The following is a 17154-nucleotide window of genomic DNA, read 5'->3' as shown; positions in this document are numbered from 1 at the left end:
GTGTTGTGAGTGCGTAGGTGAATCATTCAAACTAAAGGCGCCTTCCGTGGAAAGTTGATTTTTCATGCCAACAGGGGACACCTGTTAATTAAGTTTTTTTTTTTTATTTCATATTACCTTGATTGATGCACCCAATAGTTTTTTTTATGAATATAATTTTCCACGTCATGTGAGACATTAAATAATATACCTAATTATATTATGAACAAAGTTTCCTTCAAATTTATTCAAGAATGGAATAACAAAGTAATTTGATTGAGTCTTAATGGCACGAAAAAAAAGTGTGGCAGTGAAGGCAGGAAAAAAAGAAAATAGATCAACTCTGTCAAAATTGATATGAGAATCAATTCTTGCCGACAAAATGTATTTATATAAAATTAAGTTCCTTTTGAGATTTATTTATTCAGCTGATGACATGTTTCCAGTGTTGCGTGAAATGAATTCTTCTTGGCATTGTTGATAACACCAGACGCATGATATACAAAGTGTGCTCACAGTGTGTTTGAAATACTCGTAACAATTTGGACTTTTTTTTCTTCCTCAATGCAGAGACAGTGGGAAAAGATACTGTGTTCACTTTTCCGTCATTTTTCGTGTGTATTATGACGTGATGAGTTGCAAAGAATGTAGATAGAAGATTATGATGAAATTCTGAATTTTAAAAATTTGTGAAAGTTTACTTTTGAAATTTATGCAAAATTGTGATACAATCACTGTTGCTCACTTTTGAGTGAAGAAGAAAGGGGCTTTCAGATCAAGGCCCTCTCAAAAGCCTTAAGAGTCGATTCACTGCCATGAATCCCCAAAAAAGTTGAATCTTTTCCGACTCTTTGGCATGAGTCTGAAAGAGCCTGCATGAGTCTAAAGAAAACCTCGTGAGTCTCGCTTGAACTCGGTTGAATCCGATGAATATACAGCAAATTTCGCATAGAGTCGAATCTATTTGAGCCTTAAAAGTCTCTTGCCGTCGGTCTCTGATTTTTTGTATTTTTAACCCTTTCGTGACAGACCTTTGTTTATTTATTTGCCTATAAATTTCGTATTCCTTTATTTTTTTCAAGCCCCAAGAGACTTTTAAAATTATTTTTATAAAAAAAATTTTTAATTAAAAATCTTAATATTAAAGCTGAAAAGTTTGTTTGTGGCACATGAACTCCTCCGAAACGACTGTGCCGATCATAATAAAATTTAAAAATAAATTAAAAATAATTTTATCCGTGTTTTTACCTGCTGAAGGATCAAATAACATTTTTTTTTAATTTTAAAAATTTGTCGGGGTACTCTATAATTCGCCCCTATAATTACATTTAAATGGAATATGTTCACACGTGATTAGGGGCTCGGGTTGACAAGTCTATATAATAAAGAAAGGATTTCACGTCTCTACATCTATGCATTCCTATATCGTTGGCCCGATTATGATAAAATTTGGTACAGAGGATGTACATAATCACCAGAAAAAAGCTACTTAAAAAAAAGGGGAAAAGCCCTTAGTCTACCTGCTGTGTTAACTTTGTTAATGAGGGTACCACAACGGTAATTGTTATTTGAATTAGCATTCTAGATCCTTCTAGAAATTAGTATATAATGCTGAAATGTTTGCTTGTGGCAAGTGAACCACTCCGAAACGGCTGAGTCGATCCAGAAGAAATTTGGTATGGAAGGAGAGGGGTATAATATGAGTTACAAGCGCTATTCCTATGACATTCTGATCCTTTCATAACGCTCCCGCATAGAAATTGCTTTTTTTTGGAGGGGGGATGAGTATGGCCATTTGAAACCACGTGATATAAGGAGTCTTTGTACCAAACATAGCGATCGATCAAACGGTGTAGATTTGTATAGCTGTACAGATGCGATTACCTACAAACAGACTTTTCTTTGTTATATAGACAAAGGTAAAGGATATGTTAGAGGTAAATAAGAATTGTGATGAATTGAAATAAATTTAATTGAAGGTTTATTCGTTGGTAACAATCGCCTGGTATCAGTAGTCTCTGTACCAAATTTCATCGCGATCGGATCAACGGTGTAGAAATGCATAGCTGAACAGACACGAAATCCTTTCTTTGTTATATAGATTTGGAAGGATCTAGAATGCTAATCAATAAGTAGGATTAGGTAATTATTTTCTTTTAAATAAATAACAATTACCGTTATGGTACCCTCATTAACAAAGTTAACATAGCAGGTAGACTAAGGGCTTTTCCCTTTTTTAAGTATTTTTTTTTCTGGTGAATATGTATAGCCTCTGTACCAAATTTTATCACAATCGGGCCAACGATATAGGAATGCATATCTGAACAGTAACGGAAACCTTTTTTTATTATATAGGTAAACTAGTCAACCCGAGCCCCCAATCACGTGTGAGCAAACTCCATTTTAAGTTATAAAAGGGGGGCGTATGTATATTAGTAGGGGGGATGAATAATGCGGTACCACGAAAAATTTTTAAAATAAAAAAATCCCGTTATCTGACACTTCAGCAGGTAGAAAATAGGAAAAAATCAGTTTTTCAGTGGGGGCGGTATAAAGGGGGGTTGGGGCAGAATCCCATATAGCGCTTGCAACTCATATTGACTCCCTCTACCCCCCTACCAAATTTCATCAAGATCGGCCCAGCCGTTTCGGAGGAGTTCATGTGCCACAGACAGACAGACTTTTCAGCTTTAAGATTTATAATTTTTAAAAGTCTAATACTTTTTGGGCTGTCTAGATATAGAAATGACTTCCGACATGGAAAGTATAAAAAAAGAAGTCTCATATTTTACAAAAATATATATATATTTTTTTTTCAAACTGACACACCGCATTTGAGAAAAGCATTGAAAAATATTTTTGAAAAAAATTAAAAAAGGTGCTTTGGCTTCAAAATAATTTAATTATTCTTTTAAATTAAAAAAAAATGCTTTGAATAAATTAATAATTATATATCAAATTATCTAACGAAATATCTCTATTGATGTTCAATAATATTCACATCACAGAAAAATGCCCTTACAGGGTTAATTATGGTAAAGCATTTGAGCCTCTGAGCATAGAAAGAGCATTAAAAGCCCTGCTGAAGCTCGAGTGAGTCTGAAAATTTTACCATGAGCCTGAAATTTTTGCAGTGAATCTGTGCGAGTCTTGTGTGAGTCTCAATATTTTGTGTGAATCTTATGAAATATCACTGAGTCTCTTGAAATTTCTTCAGTGAATCGACTTTTAAGGCTTTTGAGAAGGCCTGGTTTCAGATAGATCACCGTAGGGCCGCTTTTAATGATGAGAGTGTATCAATTTTCCAATCTACCCGATAGGTATCTAAACATTCTAAGAGAGGGCCCAGGGAGCAGTGGATAGAACACTCGAGTTGTGTCCATAGAGTCTCTGGTTCGAATACAGACGGTACCGCCCGTAAAAGGGATAGGATGTTTGTATCTCGATAGGCAAAACTCGTACTGTGCTCGCCGAGAAGGCATGCTGTATTCACGCTGGGTGACCACAGCTGTGGGTATGTCTCTCTCAGGCACACGGAAGCGAACGCCGAAAAACAGAGATGAAAATGCCCCTGCCTGGCTAACGTTGTAGTGGTACACGTTGGTCAGATTGTTGGATTGAGAGAAAAGAGATGCACTCTCATCCACAAAAAAAAAACAATGGCCCTCTTTGCATCAATACGGAGAACGAAAGTAACACCTAGATGACTTTCCAATCTGTACACAAATCTAGTTTCACAAATGATAACCCTCTGAGCGCTCTTTGTTGATTCTGTGATAGGGTAAATGGAAACATTTGCCTACCCTTTGGCGATCGATTCCGATCATTGAGGAAAGAAATTGCCGCGAGCTGTCGTTCGGCTTGGGCAATATCGATCTTCAATATATATCAGATAATGATGATAAAGAGCCGAGGACCCTTCCACAATAGACCTTTCAGGTCGCAGTGGGATGAAAGCGACTATACGCATTCGCCTCAAATAAAAATCTGAATCTGAATCTGAAAACATTCTAAGAGTTTAGGCAGTTCAGGGTTTTCTTCAGAAGTCAAATTAAATTATTTACAATCTATAAGACTTTTTTAAAAAAAAATTAATAGAGAAAATCGGAAAATACTGAACGTTAGAAAAAATTGATTTCTATTTAAAAGAAATGTCAAGCTGACACTTAAAAAAAATAAATCAAATGAGAAATCAGGATAAATGTCTTCAAAAAACTACTAAATTTCTTACTCTAAACACTATAAATTTAAAACAAATTTAATGATTTATTATTAAAATCTCAAGATCTACAAATATTTCAACTCTAATGATGTGTTTTGAATATGTTTAGCTCTTTTTTTTTCATCTAAAAAATTCTAAAGTCAAAACTGTAGCGGAGTAAAATGAGAATTTAAAGGGGAAGAAAAGAAACTTCAAGTCACATTTGAATGTCTAAATTTGTGGAAAATTCATTCCTTTCCTGCATTATGAAAATATACAAAGTAAAATGAAATGGAAGGAGTAGCATCACTGCTGTCAAATCTTTATTTTGTGAAATAGCAAAAGGGTTGGTTTTGTGAACAAGACCTCTCGCGCGCGGATGAGGATGGTGTGATAAAGTGAAAATGATAGAGTTAGACACGTTGAATAATTAATAAGTATATATATAGCCTCTCTCTCTCTTCTCTACCTTCTCTCCTGTCAAGGCTTCTATATAGTTACATATCTATATATAGTGTTTTATTATACTACATAATATAATAGGTATTGAATGTGTGACACACCCGAAAAAAAAGGAGAGAAATTTCCATAAATTCTTTATGGATGGATTAGTGGAATGCTAGTGATCCCCCAAGAGAGGTCTCTTTATGCAAAAATATTCCTACAACTTTTAATGTTTATCAATGAACTTTTGTACAAAAAAAAACAGATTTCTGGTCAATTTACTCAGCTGGATGTCAATGACACGATGTGCCGCCAAAAATTACGAACCAGAGTAATTTATTTGATTATATTCCGAAATGATTTTCTCTTCATTTTAACAGCCGAAAAAAAATCACGTTTTGTGTGCAATCTCCATGTTTTTTGGGACGAATTTTCGTATAATTTTTGAGCTTTTTAGTTGGAATATTATTCTTTTATTCTTAATCAATCCAAAAACAAGATCGAAACGACTAAGAAGAGAATTTTGACCTCAACAAAGGTCACAAAGTTTCTGTGTGAAGTTGTATTGAATATATTACGTGCTAGTGTATGTGGATCGTCTTGAGTATGAGAATTCGTGAAAGACTCTACTGGAGAGACCATAAAAATTATGACTGAATTGTAGCAGAAATTTTAAAGTGAAATATGCGGAACTCCCACTCAATTATATTTATCAAATTGAGTCATTGTAACAAGTGCAAGAACAACACAAATACAGAGGCGACAACGAAGAAATGTCTGCTGTTAAATTAATAAGATTAGAGGAGTTTACATGGGAAATATTTAGGGGAGAGGGGGGACCATTTCCGGTCTGTGCTTTAGGGGATTTTCTTAGATTGAACAAATTGAAAATATTATACAACTTTTGAGTATAATTCTTAAAAAATAATGAAAGGAAATTGTTTTTGAAAAATATTTTCTACTGGGGTGAATAGAAACCGCATAGGAACTATATTAAATTCATGAAACATCTGTTAAAAAAACCAAGATTTCAGAAATTAATTTTTATTCCTTGGTTTTACCTTTTTTGAGATTTTTTAAAACAAAATATTTCTTCAATGAGATTGATTCTGTCAAATATCTTTTCTTATAATTCGTCATTTTTTGACAATTTGTTTTTCCATTAATAGTGTTTTAAAGGAAAAATACTTTTCCATGGCAGTTTAAAGACCTTTCTAACTGATTTTAGGATCAACAAATCCTTTGTTTTTTATGGAACGCTATAAGAACGATTTAAAAATGCAACCTGCCAAAATCTTAAAGAAACTATTATTTTCAAAGAAAGGTATTTTGACAGAATCAACCCCAATATTTCAAAAACTTCCTAAACTGAAACATAAAATTCTCAGAAGAATTTATTCTTTATTTATTTATTCACATTTCAATCTCATTCACAGTTTAGTAAAAGAAAATGAGATAAAAAGAATTTGCCTCTATATGGCTACAGTATTTGACAATCTCTTATTTATTTGCTGAAGTGAAATAAGATTTTGCAGAGATATTGCATTTCAGCAGTATTTTATCAATACAAGAAGAGATAGAGAAAAAAACTCTTCTTGATAAATGCAAATAAGACACAAATTCCCAATATGGAAACTTTCTTTGCTCTTCGAGGCAAGAAAAAAAAACGATATTTTATTAGCACCACATATATGTACAAATATATATACATAGTTTTTTTGACAAGGTGATAAGTCTTTCAAATATTTACCGACTTTTCTCTCTCTTTGTCTTCTCTGTAGGATCCAGCTGGAATATTTGAGTTGATTGAAGTCGTAGGAAATGGAACGTACGGCCAAGTTTATAAGGTAAGCAAAATTTTTTTCTTCTTTTGCATTTAACATTCGCAACATTAATTTTCCTGGTGTATGTAAATTGATATGAAAGTTTGCTATTTAATTTATGGCTAGAGGTAAAAATTGAGTCATTATGAAAGATATTGCTCTGCATTCATTAGAAGTTGAGAAAAGGCGAAACGGTGTGTGTGTGGAGTAGGTAAAAAATTCACAAGCTTGTTAACATAAGAAAAAGTAACGAAAGACGCAAAGAAGTTAACAAAAAAGAGAGATATTATATTTTTTTCACAATGGCTAATATTTAGAACGTGTGATTGTGATTTAAACATGAAAATAAATTGCCATACATTTGTTGCAAAAAAAATGAAATATTTTTTATCGGTTTGCATCTGAAGGAAATATTTTCATTTTTTAAAGACAAAATTGCTTTTAAAGGGAATTGTATGTTAATGCAAAGTTTGAAAGTTTTCTCTCAGAAATCTTTATTAATATTTAAAGACATTTTTTGAAGTTGAGAAGTAAAAGTTGCGGAAATGATTAAAATTTTACAAAATGTACATTTTATTGACAATTTCCGGAAGGTTTCCATGTTAAGAACCATAAATGCACATTTCTTTTATTGCAATGTGTTTAATGCCTCAACAAGTTCCAGCTAAAGAGAGAAGGAAACCTTCCGATTTAGCCTCTTTGACCCCATCAAAATCTTATCGCATTTGGGGACTGGAGTAGTGCAATATTTTATGATGGAAAACGCAAATAACATTTTAATGCTATGCGTATTAGGTCATTAGCATCCAATTACTTGGACACATATCCGTCAAAGTAAATGGGAAAGACAGACAACACCACACACACAAAAAATCTGGTGAAAATATTTGAATGAGTCAGAAGACTTTGAGAGAGAGAGAGAGATGTTTTTCTGTTTAGGGGTCATCAAATAATAATAATAATAATAATAATAATAATAAGTTTATTTCGTTTCCCAATTTCGTTTATTTACGTTTATTAACGTTTATTTCGTTAATCCCCAAATGATTAAACATTATGCTTCAGGGTTTTTTTCTTTCTTTCTTGATTGCATTAAAAAGAAATGACGCGATTGTGAGATTTTTTTATTATCATTCTCAATGCGATTTGACATGAAAAGAGAGCGACTTTCATGTAAAAATGTACATTATATTTGATTTTGATTACTTTCTTTGCTTTGGGAAAAAAAGCGTCATCAACATTTTACAAAAAAAAAATACACAACACGCATTTTATGTCTGTGGTTGTATTGTGAATAACTTGATAGTGAACTTGATGATTTTCATGTGATGAGATTTTATTTGAATTTCTAGAAATATATAGAGGAGGTAGGAGAAAGAAAGAAATTATTTTACTTAATGTTCTATTATTTGGATCTAATCAAATAACAAATTCTATTTTTGATTAACTTTTATAAAATAAAAAGAGCCTTAAGATGACAAGAAATTTGTCGAAACGTCGCTGTTTCGCATCAAAAGTGATTCATTTTAATTTTTCTAAATACGTATCTGTATTTTTCCTTTTTAATGAATACTACAAGATCGCTAGAAACCTACAATAAATACTTAAATCACATTTTTTAAAAATAAATAAAACTTTTCCCAGATCTCCCCTATAAAGGAATGATAAATCCATTTTGAAAACTATTGAGATCAATTTTCGTGTCAATTTTGAAACGTAAAATTTAAAATCTACATATATTCTCGATAAATAGTTAAGTATTGATTAGAACTCAATATTGGGCGTAATTTACTACTCAGTCGGGCATAAAATTTAAGTCGATTCTATTAAGGTTTTAAGTCATTTTTTTAAGTCTGACTTAAAAATTTTTTAAGTCGGGCTTAAATTTTCCTGAGTTGTCCTGGAAAATATGTATGATTTTCTGAAAAAAGAATTATGTATTTTATTCTTTTTTTTATTATATTATTTTATTTTTTTATTTTATTTTATTTTAAAAATTTTATGTCAGACTTAAAACCTGACTCAAAACCTTAAGATTGATTTCAAAACCGAATTAAAATTTTGAGCCCGACTGAGTAGTGAATTCCGCCCATTTTCACTTTCAAAAAAATGTATTTTTCTCCCAAAGATATTTTTAAAGCTTTCACATTTAGGCCATTTTGTTCTTGTAGAGCTTCCACAATTATTTGACCATCACTAGAATTGAAAATTTTAAAGTTTTTTTCTTTAGGCCAATGAACTATCGCTTATCGTTAATTTTGTGGACATTTTTTATCTCTGTTCTTTGTTGGGAAAATGTTATCGTTAATTTTATTACTATACCAGAGACTGGTGAGTTGCTATGCTACATTACTAGTTAAACGAATTATTTGAGTTAATCTGACGAAGTATATAATTAATAATTTTTAGTCATTTTTTTTTGACAAAGTTTTGCCTAAAGTACAATTTTGAGAAAATTGTTCTTTAGAACTTACAAAAAAAAATTTCACTGAATTATTTCGTATACCGGCTAATTGGTTGTATTTTATATTCAAAATAACCTTGCACTGAGGCTCTACCAAGTCAGGTTGTGACATAAAGGAGACGAAGAAGCCAATAGGAAGTCTTCACCCGAATTTATCAGCCAATCAGAGAGTTCTCATTTAAAGAGATTCTTCTTCTTATTCAATTACATTTCATTAAAATTCTTTCAAATGATGAGGAGTCCTTCATGCAAACCAAGTCATGAAAGGGTTAATAACAATTTGGGTCTCTTCAACATCAAGATTACAACAAAGTTGTTGGGTACTCATATTGTGCTAAATATTGTGGTGTGATTCAATATTGATTGAGTGTTTCTGCTGAACTGACAAATACACAGTTCTACTTCATCTCTCATTCGCTTCTCAAATGTACTCAATTTAATCAAAAAGTTTTTTAAAACAAATATATATAAGACATACAATCAAACCATTTTAGTCACTTTTATATCACGTCAATAATTTTTTTCGGCGTGAAGGGAATGTCTCACTATTTGCAATACTTTTTCCAACACTTTGTGACTGACTATAATGTTGTGAGTAAATAACTGGAAATATGGCGCATCACAGGAAAAGTGAGATTCCACTCAAACATCATTCCTCGTATATACGTACATATGTTGTGTTTGTGGAGAGAGAGAGAGAAAAAAAACTTCACTGACTGTGTATATTTTCAATGAAACTGATGACTCTGCAGATGAAACTACAGAGATGGGAGGAAAGTTACAGAAATTCATTTAAAGTTGATTTTTTAGGGGTTTTTTGGAAGATTCAAAATTCCAATGCATCAGAGAATGTATTGATGATGACCTAAATAAATGAATAAAGAATCATAAAATGAGTAATTTTTCTCTCAATTAATTAATTAATTAATCAGAAAAGCCGCAAAATATGATAAGATTCTGATTCACTGCATTACGTTTACATTTAAATGAAAATTCTTTCAAACAATTCTAAACAGATGAAGGAATAAAATTCAATTTGTATTTAATGGTATTAATTGCATTCCATTCATTGCAATTTGCCGGAGTTTGCAGAACATTATAAACATGATGGCAAAAAGTGAAAGTACAGATTTGAAAAAAAAAAATATTGTTGTTTTTAATTGATTTTTCAATGAATATCTCAACACTTGTGCATCTAAAACGTGTTTGCATTTATGTATTACAATTGCGCTAATTAAATCACATTTAAATATTAACATTGTGGTGCATTTTTTTTGCTAGTTCCTTTAATTAGAATCTTGACAAATGGAAAGGAAAGTGTTTTTTTACTCGCTAATTAGACTATTGAGATTCTTTTTCTCTTTTCTGCTTCTTTTATGATTATTCGCTTATTTAATTTTTTTTTCATTTCTAACCGTGAAATTCCTCAGTTGTATGGCTCATTTGATGTAAATCAACAATGATTTCTTATTCGGTAGATTTCTCCTCTATTTTGCATGAATTTTATTTTTTAATTAATAGTTTTAAAATAGAAAAAAAAAATAAAAAAAGAACGATGAAGAATTAGCAAGGAATTTTACTTATTTAACATTCTATTATGATTAAAAAAAACTCCTTGCAAACAATAAGAAATCAAGAGCAAAGCTTAACAATTTTTCTAAAAAAATTAAAGATAATTTTTAATGATCATTGTTTTGAAAGGCTTAATCTCTTGCTTAATAATAGCGAAAGTAATTACTCAAAAATGTTAAAGATAAGTCTCATTAAATTATTTTCCAATTTTAGTCGTTTATGCGAGCTTATAAGGTACTAAATTAAACCTAATAAGTCCTAAAATCAAACCTAAGAATTAAAAATAAAGCTCACGAAAGTAAGTATAAAATTAATTCAAGGGATTAAATACAAGCTTAAATTTAACCAAAAAAAATTATTTTTTAGTAAGTTTTTTTTTTATCTAAAGGAAATATTAGGATGATTTACTAAAAAAATCGAAATATTTGACAGATTAACACCTCTTGTTTCAAAGTACAAAATTAAGTCTGAAAGGGTTAAATTCTATTAACAATAAAAAGTTAAAAAAGTTTTTTTTTATTAAATTAATCAAGGGATCTTGAATGATTTCCACAAACATATCTTAATAGTTTAATTGAAAACTAATTAAAAAAAAAAGATTCATAAAACTCACGCGATAAGTACGAGAGAATTCCTGTAATCAGTATTTGTTTTTGCGTATTGAGATAAATTGCTTAAACAATAAGAGGCATTGTTCGATTTATTGGTAAACAATTGATTGAGAAAAAATGCTATCAGAGAAATATTTCAAAATGCTTAACGAGGTAGCATAAAATCTAGGTAGGTACAAAACACGAGGGAGAAAAAAAGTCTTGTCAGCACACTAAAATATATAATAATAGATCTCGTTTGTGGGATTATTCTTTGAAAAACGAAAAAAAAGAGGAAAGAAAGAAAAACTTTAACCACAATTTTCTCAATAAAATTCTTTTACACTGGTTGAAAGGAGAAGTAGTAAATAAATCACACCGTTTAAAGATGTGTAGCATATAAATTTGTCTCGTGTTTTTCCTCATTTTGTGATGCTTTGAAAATGGCATTTAGGGCGAGGAAGGTGAGAGGGTACGAGGAAGCGATGGATGAGGCGAATATTGGAGAAAATTGGAATTGGGTGGTTGAAAGAAGTAAATTATTATTCTCATAGTGTGTGTGTGTGTGTGGTGTATGGTTTTTGTGGTTAAAATTCCGGATATTGTTGGTTTAGTATTTCCTCATGTTGAATAAATGCATAATTTAACTTCGAGGAAAGGTTCTACAAAATGGGATTTTTTTTATTAACATTTATCAATCTTTTCTAATATAAATTTTATTTATTTTTCTCAATGTCTTGTGGGGAAGATTTAAAAATTTAATTTATTGCTTAATAATTTTTAATTAACCCTTTCGTCTGCCAAAGGGATTTTTGCACGAACTCATAGAGTTTTTGTGTAAATTCAAACCGATAAATATTTGGTTTTAAGTCCCAAAACAGCACAGATTGAGGAACAAAACTTTATGAAATTATTGAATCCTAAAAAAGCACTAAATTCAAACTGAAAAGTAATAAAATGCTAAAAATCAAACCAAAAAATCTTAAATACGTTTTTGGGTTTTTTTCGGTTTTGAGTTTTCGCTTTTCAGCAAATTCGCTTAAAAAACTAAAATATTCGTCAGATAAACACCCCTTGTTCAAGATGGTTCAATCTTCTGTCTATTTATTATTTATTATTTATTTCACTTTCTTGTCCCTGTACATGTGTAGGTACATGGTGGGGCTGCATTTAAAATTATACTTACAATTATAATAACAAAACAGTAAAGTTGAAATACATTGGGGCGCGCATGCTAAAGATACTATAAAAACAAGCTAGGAAAATACATAACATTTTACATCATACTTTTTCTTTGTGTTCAAGCAATATTTTTCTAGCTAGTAAGTTTTTTTTTTACTAAATCTTTTAATTTTATCTTCAGTTCTTCAATTTAAATCGGAGAGTAAACCGACTAATCTATTAGGTTCTTCTTGTCAAGCTTTATACAATTAAAAAAAAACTTTTTTCTTCTTAAATTTGTTAAATAATTTCTCATAATAAGATGATTAATCGATAAATAATTTCTTTTTTTTTAACTTTGAATATTAATTTCTTAATTTTAAAAACTTTTCTTCCACGTCTCGATTTTTGCAGGGCCGTCACACAAAGACTGGCCAATTGGCCGCAATTAAGGTGATGGATGTGACTGAGGAGGAGGAACAAGAGATAAAATTAGAGATAAATGTACTGAAAAAGTACTCAAATCATCGCAATATTGCCACATACTATGGGGCCTTTATTAAAAAATCACCAGCTGGCAAGGATGATCAGCTGTGGCTTGTGATGGAGTACTGTGGCGCAGGATCCGTCACAGATCTCGTCAAATCCACAAAGGGTCAGAGTCTCAAGGAGGAATGGATAGCGTATATTTGTCGTGAAATTTTGCGTGGTTTGAGCTACCTGCATACGAATAAAGTGATACATAGGGACATCAAGGGGCAGAATGTCCTTCTCACGGACAATGCCGAAGTGAAATTGGTGGATTTTGGTGTTTCTGCCCAATTGGATCGAACGATAGGGCGTCGCAATACATTTATCGGTGAGTTTTTATTTATTTATTCCCCTTTTCATCCACCCTTCAATCCCATAAAACTTATTTTTTTCTCACTGGCGTATTCACTCACAATTTAACAAGAAGCTCTAAATACGAACGCGCAATCATTTCCACAGATTTTATAACCATTAACTGTGTGAATTTTGAAGGCAAAGAGATGTAATTTATGATGAATTCAAATGCGATTTTATCCATAAATTGATTTACGCACCGTTAAATTCTCTGTAGATTACAATTTTAGAGCTATGGGTGTTGCAAGGTAAACATTTTAGAGAATTTTATCGCTGAATTTTAAATTTTGCACAGAAAAACCTTGAAGGAATTGTGCGTAAAGAATTTCTGATTTTTTTCTTGTTGAATTTTTCTCTGAAATTAAAGTTCAAAATTTATTTGTGAGAAGTAGTTGGGGGTTTTTGGGAGGTATTACAACATGGAGGCATTTTTTAGATGGAACATTTTTTAGGGTGGAATTCACTACTCAGCTGGGCTTAAAAATTTAAGTCGGTCTTAAGGTTTTAAGTCAGTTTTTTTTAAGTCTGACTTAAAATTTTGAGTCTGGCTTAAAGTTTTTAAGTCGGTAATAAATTTTTAATTCAGTTTTTTTTTTAAAAGTCTGACTTAAAATTTGGAAGTCGGTCTTAAGGTTTTAAGTCAATTTTATAACTCTGACTTTAAAATTTTAAGTTTTAAGTTCAAAAAAGTGCATCTGAAAATCTCTAAACATCAAAATTTGTAAAATGTTAACTGACTTAAAAATTTCAAGACCGACTTACAAATTTTAAGTCAAACTTTAAAAAAACAGACTTAAAACTAAAATACCGACTTAAAAATTTCAAGACCGACTTACAAATTTTAAGTCAAACTTAAAAAAAAACTGACCTAAAACCTTAAAACCGACTTATAAACCGACTTTAATTTTTAATCCCGACTGTCAATCTATCAATTTTCTTGATAAATGTCTTCTATTGTTCTTTTCAAATTAATTTATTATTGAAAATAAAGCCAATGAAAATGCTTTCCTTGAATTTATTAGTTAAAAAATGAGAATTTTTCTTTGAAATTAATATTCTTTCTATTTATTCACATTTCATTAAATAATAGACACCGTCGAAGAAGGAAAAAAATCCTCTGGTTCTGTTCTCGAACCGACTACCTTTTAGACATGAGCTGTGTATTTTAACGATTGTGCCACAAACTTAACCATTTCATCAAAGAGATTGTTATTTAGCATAAACTTTATGATTTTTTTTTCTATGGAATATTTTAAATTAAAATGTTATTTTGTAATTTTCTTGATAAAATAAAATATTTTTTCATTTTTTCACACAATTGAATACCCTCTGAATGATTATTTAGGGATAAGAAGCACAAATATCTTGTATCAGACTACAATACAAAATCCCCTTAAATATTGAATGAAATTTAATCTAGTAAAATGTTAAATCTTTTTGGGAGGTTTCCTAAATCAATATTTTGTGTGTGTTTGGTGTCTTATTGCCTGGAACAGGTACACCCTATTGGATGGCACCAGAGGTGATTGCCTGCGATGAGAATCCGGATGCAACGTATGACAATCGAAGTGATTTGTGGTCATTGGGAATAACAGCATTGGAAATGGCTGAATCACAACCACCACTCTGTGATTTGCATCCAATGCGTGCACTCTTTCTCATTCCACGAAATTCACCCCCGCGCTTAAAGTCACGGAAGTGGTCGAAGAAATTTCAGGGATTCATCGATACAGTTCTTGGTAAGTTTCATGCTGCGCGGATTAAATTGAATGAGAAAAAGAAGAAATTCCAGAGACTTTTAGAGACTCTTTATTATTTGAATAAACTATTATTGTATGATCAATTAAATGCAATTGAGTGCAGATTGATGGCCTCTGTGGACCTTGACTCTCCGGTATTGCTTTATATATTGGTTGTCTCAAATGCAACACTGCATCGTTTCACATGATTTTCATTAATTAATCCAATTAAATGAAAGAGAGAGAAAGAATGGGCAAAAAAGTGATGAATCATGGACTGTGCAGAGACTCAATCTTCCTCCATATTCTTTGCATGAGAAAAGATTTCTATCACTTCCTCCCTAATTTTGTTTCCAATTTAACGTGAATTTTCAATATAAAATACGTTCTATTGAAAATCCATCATTTGACATTAATTTGTGTCACGTCTGATGGTTTTTTTCTTCTTGCTTGTTATGTACCATTAATTAGCATAAACAATGAGAGTCTGGGGTGGAGGAGAGACAACAAAATAATGTATAATTAGTGTGGCAGAGAATAGAGTAAAAGTTCAGCAATATAAGTAAAAAAAAAAAGAGAGTTTTCCATTAAAATTGCTGTCTCTTCATGCAATGCAGTGTCTCTCATGTTTGCTTTCAATGCAAGTTTCAATGTTTAAGATCAAGCTGAAGGTTTTGAGTTTTCTTCATTTTTTGGGAATTTGCCAAATTAATAAAAGACGGTTCAAATAAACATGAAAATTACTCCAAATTTTACTATTACACTGTTAAAAATTAAAATGTGAAGTAAATCGATAATGGCATTTTCGAAAATTTTAATTTTGACTTTAGCGCTTTTCGCAGTCATTTTCCGAAGTTGCAATATTCTAGAAATTTGTAGAGTTTCATGAAACCTTTCATTTGCGCCTGATTTGATCAAAATCGGATTTGTAGAACCCAAGATATGACATGTCAAAGTTGAAACTCAGTATTTTCAAAATGGCGACATATTTTTTTCATTTTTTTTTAATAAAAAGATGTTATAGTAGGTTATGATATATAAAAATTTGAGGAAAATCGGTAATGGCGTTTTCGAGATATTTATCGAAAATTTAGTTCTTGATTTTTGGCCCCGTAGCGGTTACTTTTGAAACTTTGGATGTTCTAGAGAGTTGTAGGGTTTGTTTAGATCTTTCATTTGAGCCCGAGTTGATCAAAATCGGTCAAACCGTCTTCGAGTTATAGTCGACTTTCGATGAAAAATTGTGGCGGCCATATTGAATAAACGGCTTGACCGATTTTTGAAAATGAGATATCGTTGGATAGGTCTTGATGTCCCCTACAACCTATCAAAATTTCAGACCTCTTATCAAGCTTTATCAAATTGTATCGTGAAATTAAGTTAAAATAATTGATATATTTTGTTAAAATGCCTTTTTACTGATTACTTCAGTGATTTTAACCGAAGTTTTTTTAAAAGTGAAATTTAGTTTCTAAACTTAAAAAAAATGCAAGAAAAGAAACAGAGAATGAGAAAAAAATCTTCTCTCTGAATTTAGTGAAAGACTATCATCAGCGGCCTTACACAGAGCAACTACTCAAGCATCCCTTTATCAAGGAGCAACCAACTGAGCGACAGGTGCGAATTCAGCTGAAGGATCATATCGACCGATGCAAGAAGCGCAAGCAGGAGAGTCGTGAGGACTATCGGTACTCTGGCTCGGACAATGATGACGAAGAGCCCCAGACTGCTGGGGAGCCGTCCTCAATCATTCAAGCACCCGGCGGTGATACACTCAGGCGCAATTTCCAGCAAATCCAGGAGGGACGCACAATGGCGCAGGAGCAACAACCGCAACCAAATCGCAATCAAAAGCCCCATCGTGGTGCCGAAAAGCCGGCAATTGAGGAACCGGGGCCACCGTCACGACCGGCATTGCCGCAGAGATTAATTGTCTCAGATGGGTCTCAGCATGCCAATAGACCGCTCCCGCCGACGCCAAGGAGTTCCGGATCGTCACAGGCGCAGCAACAGACACCGCAGCAGGCTCAGAGGAATTCTCAGAATATGTTTAAGCCAATGGTGAGTCTCATTTTCATTGATTTCTTTCATTTAATTTGTTGCTGAAAATTTATTAAGGGAGGTCTCTTTTGAGAGTTGGTGAAATTAAGTGTTTTTAAAGACTTATTATTGAAAAAAAAATCACTTTCCACCATCTTAGGTGCGACGCCATCTTGTGATTTTCCTAAAAACACAAAGGTAGGGTTTTCTCAGGATCTACTTGATGGATTTTGATGGGGTAAAATGCAAATGAAAG

The 17154-nt window shown here is 31.9% G+C and overlaps 1 protein-coding gene across 29 annotated transcripts in view; it reads left to right on the top strand.

Moving 5' to 3' along the window:
* Positions 1-17154, top strand: part of LOC129791748 (serine/threonine-protein kinase mig-15) — a 42556-nt gene that overhangs the window by 4803 nt on the left and 20599 nt on the right. For all 29 annotated transcript variants that reach the window (XM_055830097.1, XM_055830114.1, XM_055830101.1 and 26 more), the window contains exons 2-5: positions 6406-6471; positions 12649-13093; positions 14616-14858; positions 16396-16919. In XM_055830097.1, the coding sequence (XP_055686072.1) occupies positions 6406-6471; positions 12649-13093; positions 14616-14858; positions 16396-16919 (1278 nt within the window). The remainder of the gene's footprint in view (positions 1-6405; positions 6472-12648; positions 13094-14615; positions 14859-16395; positions 16920-17154) is intronic.

This window comes from Lutzomyia longipalpis, chromosome 3 (genome assembly GCF_024334085.1).
Source record: "Lutzomyia longipalpis isolate SR_M1_2022 chromosome 3, ASM2433408v1".
Lineage (NCBI taxonomy): Eukaryota > Metazoa > Arthropoda > Insecta > Diptera > Psychodidae > Lutzomyia > Lutzomyia longipalpis.
The sequence above is the reverse complement of the archived record's forward strand: the minus strand, read 5'-3'. Positions and strand labels throughout refer to the sequence as shown.